At 33.8% G+C, this 3,499-nt stretch overlaps 1 protein-coding gene across 1 annotated transcript; it reads right to left on the minus strand.

Annotated features, from left to right (window-relative positions):
* Window positions 1-501: 501 nt before the first annotated feature.
* LOC115709998 (probable glycerol-3-phosphate acyltransferase 3) lies at window positions 502-3,101 on the minus strand. Its single transcript, XM_030638325.2, has 2 exons — window positions 2,248-3,101; window positions 502-1,498 (listed from the first exon to the last, which is right to left on the minus strand). Exons 1-2 carry the CDS (start codon window positions 2,980-2,982, stop codon window positions 617-619), a joined length of 1,617 nt encoding a protein of 538 aa, XP_030494185.2. The 5' UTR covers window positions 2,983-3,101; the 3' UTR covers window positions 502-616.
* Window positions 3,102-3,499: the final 398 nt, after the last annotated feature.

A 3,499-nucleotide genomic window follows, 5' to 3' on the forward strand; every position in this document is an offset into this window, starting at 1 on the left:
TACACTCATTTTGCATATTACAGCAACTGACACAGCTGTGTGCTATCCATTAAGTTATGAAAGTGAGGCGTTAATTATTAATTTAATGTTATTCATGGAGGTAGAAGAGTAGCATTCCTTAGTAATATAAGAGAACATTAATGGCAATCAATATAAATAATAAATATATCATATGATATGCCTAACTTCACTCAAAAATAAAAAATTAATGAAAACACTAGCAACTAAAAATATATACATGCATCAATTTCATCAAATTCAACTATTTTTATACCGAGAAAAATAATTAGAAAATCTTGCATGAAGATAAGATATAAAATGTATATCATCATAAGCCATGGATAAATATATAGACAGTTCATTATTTTCTTAGTATATATAATACAATATATCCCACAAACACAGTAATAAATAGCAAGATTTTATTTTTCTGCTATGTTATTATTATTGTTATATATATAAATCATAGCTATTAGCCAACACATGGGCCCACACAAAAAATAACAAAAAGAGATGTATTATTATTTATTGGGTACAGAGTTGATATATGCCAATCTTCATTATCATTTATCAATATTATTACAAATAAACTATTTATATATATAAATAAAAAAAATTATTTTGTACATGTTACCACACCTTCATTTCCAGCCAAAATCAAGTATTTATCTCTCCTAGTCAGCATGGTGCATTCAAATCCCAAGGTCTTGCCTAACTCACTCTGCACCTGATTAGCCACATCATACCTCGATTTACTTACATCTCGACACGTGGATAGTCCGGATATCTTGTCGAGTAATTGGATGGTGTAGATGGGCGTCGGGTTCATGAGAAAGAAAATTGGGTCCAAATACTTGAGCCCTCCCGCAGTCGTACCGTGGAACATGCTGACGTGGGTGGTCACTGCCACGGGGACGATCTCGTCAGCAATCTCCGAGAAAAGCGGACTAAATCTAAGAAGGTATGGTTCTCTACATGTAGTTCCCTCGGGACACACCACAAGGTCCCCTTTACTTAACAGCTTTTCCATTTTCTTTGAATCTTGGTCACGGTTTCTAGTTAATCGGACGGTTTTGATTGGTGCTATGATCTCGGAGAATCTACTTAGACTGTACGTGACTGCAGTGAGGTCATTTTTCAAAGTGAAAGCTATGTAAAGTGGGTCTACCAACGTTCTGTGGTTGCACACGTAGACAATTCCTTTGTGCTTAGAGCTGGGATTGAGTGGGCCCTCAGTATTGGGCTTATTAGTTGTCAAGCGAAGCCCACTAAAGGCGAGGATAGGGGATGAGATGTCGTAGGGTAGTAACATGGCAACGAAGATTCTAGCAACAGCAAGGGTAAAACCAATCGGGCCCCACATTAGGGCTTGTAGGGTAGCAAGTGGGCTGGGCCTTAGAGCCAATCTACCGTCGTGGAAGATAAGAGCCTTTGGGTATCTCTCTCTTGGTAAGATTTGCCAGTTCTTTTTGTCCGTTTCACTCACGAAGTAAACTTCCTGTAATTATTTTAAGCAAAAAAAAAAAGCTGAAATTAAAACCCAAAAGGCTCAAAAAATAAGTAAATAAATAAACAAAAAGACAGAGAACCAACTCAAAATAAATAAATATGACAAACAATAATTGTGCCAATTGGGAATATAAATGTTTTGTGCATGAGACACGAAATTTAATGAGTTCTGATTACCATATGGTACAGTATACATACAGGGACGGGACATATAATAAAGGAAGAGTTGAAGAGAATTTAAATCTATTAATGTACGTAATGACAGTACAACTATATTTCTTTTTTTTTTTTCCTTGATAACTAACTATATTTCTCCTATAATATTTTATTAATAATTGTGTCATATGAATTTATGACACATGTAAATATCCTAAATAATTAATATTGAAAAGTTTATTTTTACCACGGTAAAAATTATTCAATGATTACTTAAAAGGTGCGTAGCTTAATAATTATTATACACGTGTATATATAGAGAAATGTTGGGGCTAGTAATGCCTATCACTCTCTTATGTGTCAATATTGTTATTGTCTAATTAAGTATCGGGTACCATATAATTTAATATAATAACTTTTAGGGAGTATCGCTAACCAATCGCTACGCGACATGTCGAGAAATTGATGATTGATATAAGTGAAGATTTGAGAATATAGTTACTGGTAAATTTTAATTTAATTTAAAATAATTATAAATTTAAATATGTGAAAGTGTACTTAATTATCAATTAATAAACATACCTTACAACTTGAAAGAAGTTGTTGGTTAGAAAAAGTAGTATTGAAGTCGGTGATGCCTATCATATGATGATGATCAGAATCGACGGTTGCGATCAAATTCTCCTCCAAGATATTGGAAGGAACATATTTGGTATCATCTTCCATGAGTCCCAAAAAGTAGCCATGGAAGACCTTGAGCTCTCGACCTACAACACAATCAACACCCAAATAGTCTCTCAAGAAGCTCTCAACCATGACAACAGGGAAATTGGTCAACGCAACAGTCCTTGACCCTTTTTGAAGCAACTCAAACATCTCAAACCCTACATCCTCTAAATAAAACTTAGGCAACACAGCCGTACCTGCCCTAAAACTCTCTTTCTTGATCCCAAAGAATGAGATCATGACCATCCATTTCAACCTCATCTCTTGACTTAACAAGCAGATAAAAGGGTATGAAAGTAAAAGAACAATTGACCTAAAGAGACCTCCAGCTTCGAAAGCCACAAGCATGAAGTATGGGAATAAAGAAGAAGACTTTAACAAACCTCCTTCCATATTGAAAATCATAGTTGAGTTTGCAAGATCTGACGATGATCTATGAGACAGACAAGTGTACTTATGGCATGTTTTAAAGATTGAAGATTGGCTAAATGAAGGGCTGTTGCTCAAACTTCTTCGTAAGGTTTTTAGCTTACGAAAAAGAATTCGATATATGAATAAAAATAATGTCTTTATGAAATAAGCTTTCGCCATTTTTTGTTGAGATGATGATTTTCAGAGCAAGCTAGAATTGTGGAGCTGTAAAATATAGAGAAGGTGATATTGAAGTATATTTTGGTAGTAAAGAGAATTTAGAAGCTATTGACTATTGCATCGTACTTATTTATAGATATAATTAGGATTTGAAATCTCGTCACAGAGCCCTCAAAGTTGGACTTTGTTATTCACTTAAGTGTTGTACGCGTTGACGTGTCCATGCAACTTCATTCCCTGGTCCATATAATCTGTCGGTTATCACTTTTATTTTTTATGTGCAATTGCCCCACACACACAGATATACATATATATATATATATATATAAACCCATGTAAATATAGGATTTTTTTAATATAGTGTCTTTAATATACATTAGTTGAGTTACACATTTGGAAAGCCTCCACAGTAGTAACTATCCCCAAATATTGTTTGTATTTTTTGATTGATAAATGAAAAATATTTATGTAATATTAAGAAACATTAAGTTGTCTAGCCATATTGTTAGTGCACTAA

Source organism: Cannabis sativa, unplaced genomic scaffold (assembly GCF_029168945.1).
Source record: "Cannabis sativa cultivar Pink pepper isolate KNU-18-1 unplaced genomic scaffold, ASM2916894v1 Contig3, whole genome shotgun sequence".
Lineage (NCBI taxonomy): Eukaryota > Viridiplantae > Streptophyta > Magnoliopsida > Rosales > Cannabaceae > Cannabis > Cannabis sativa.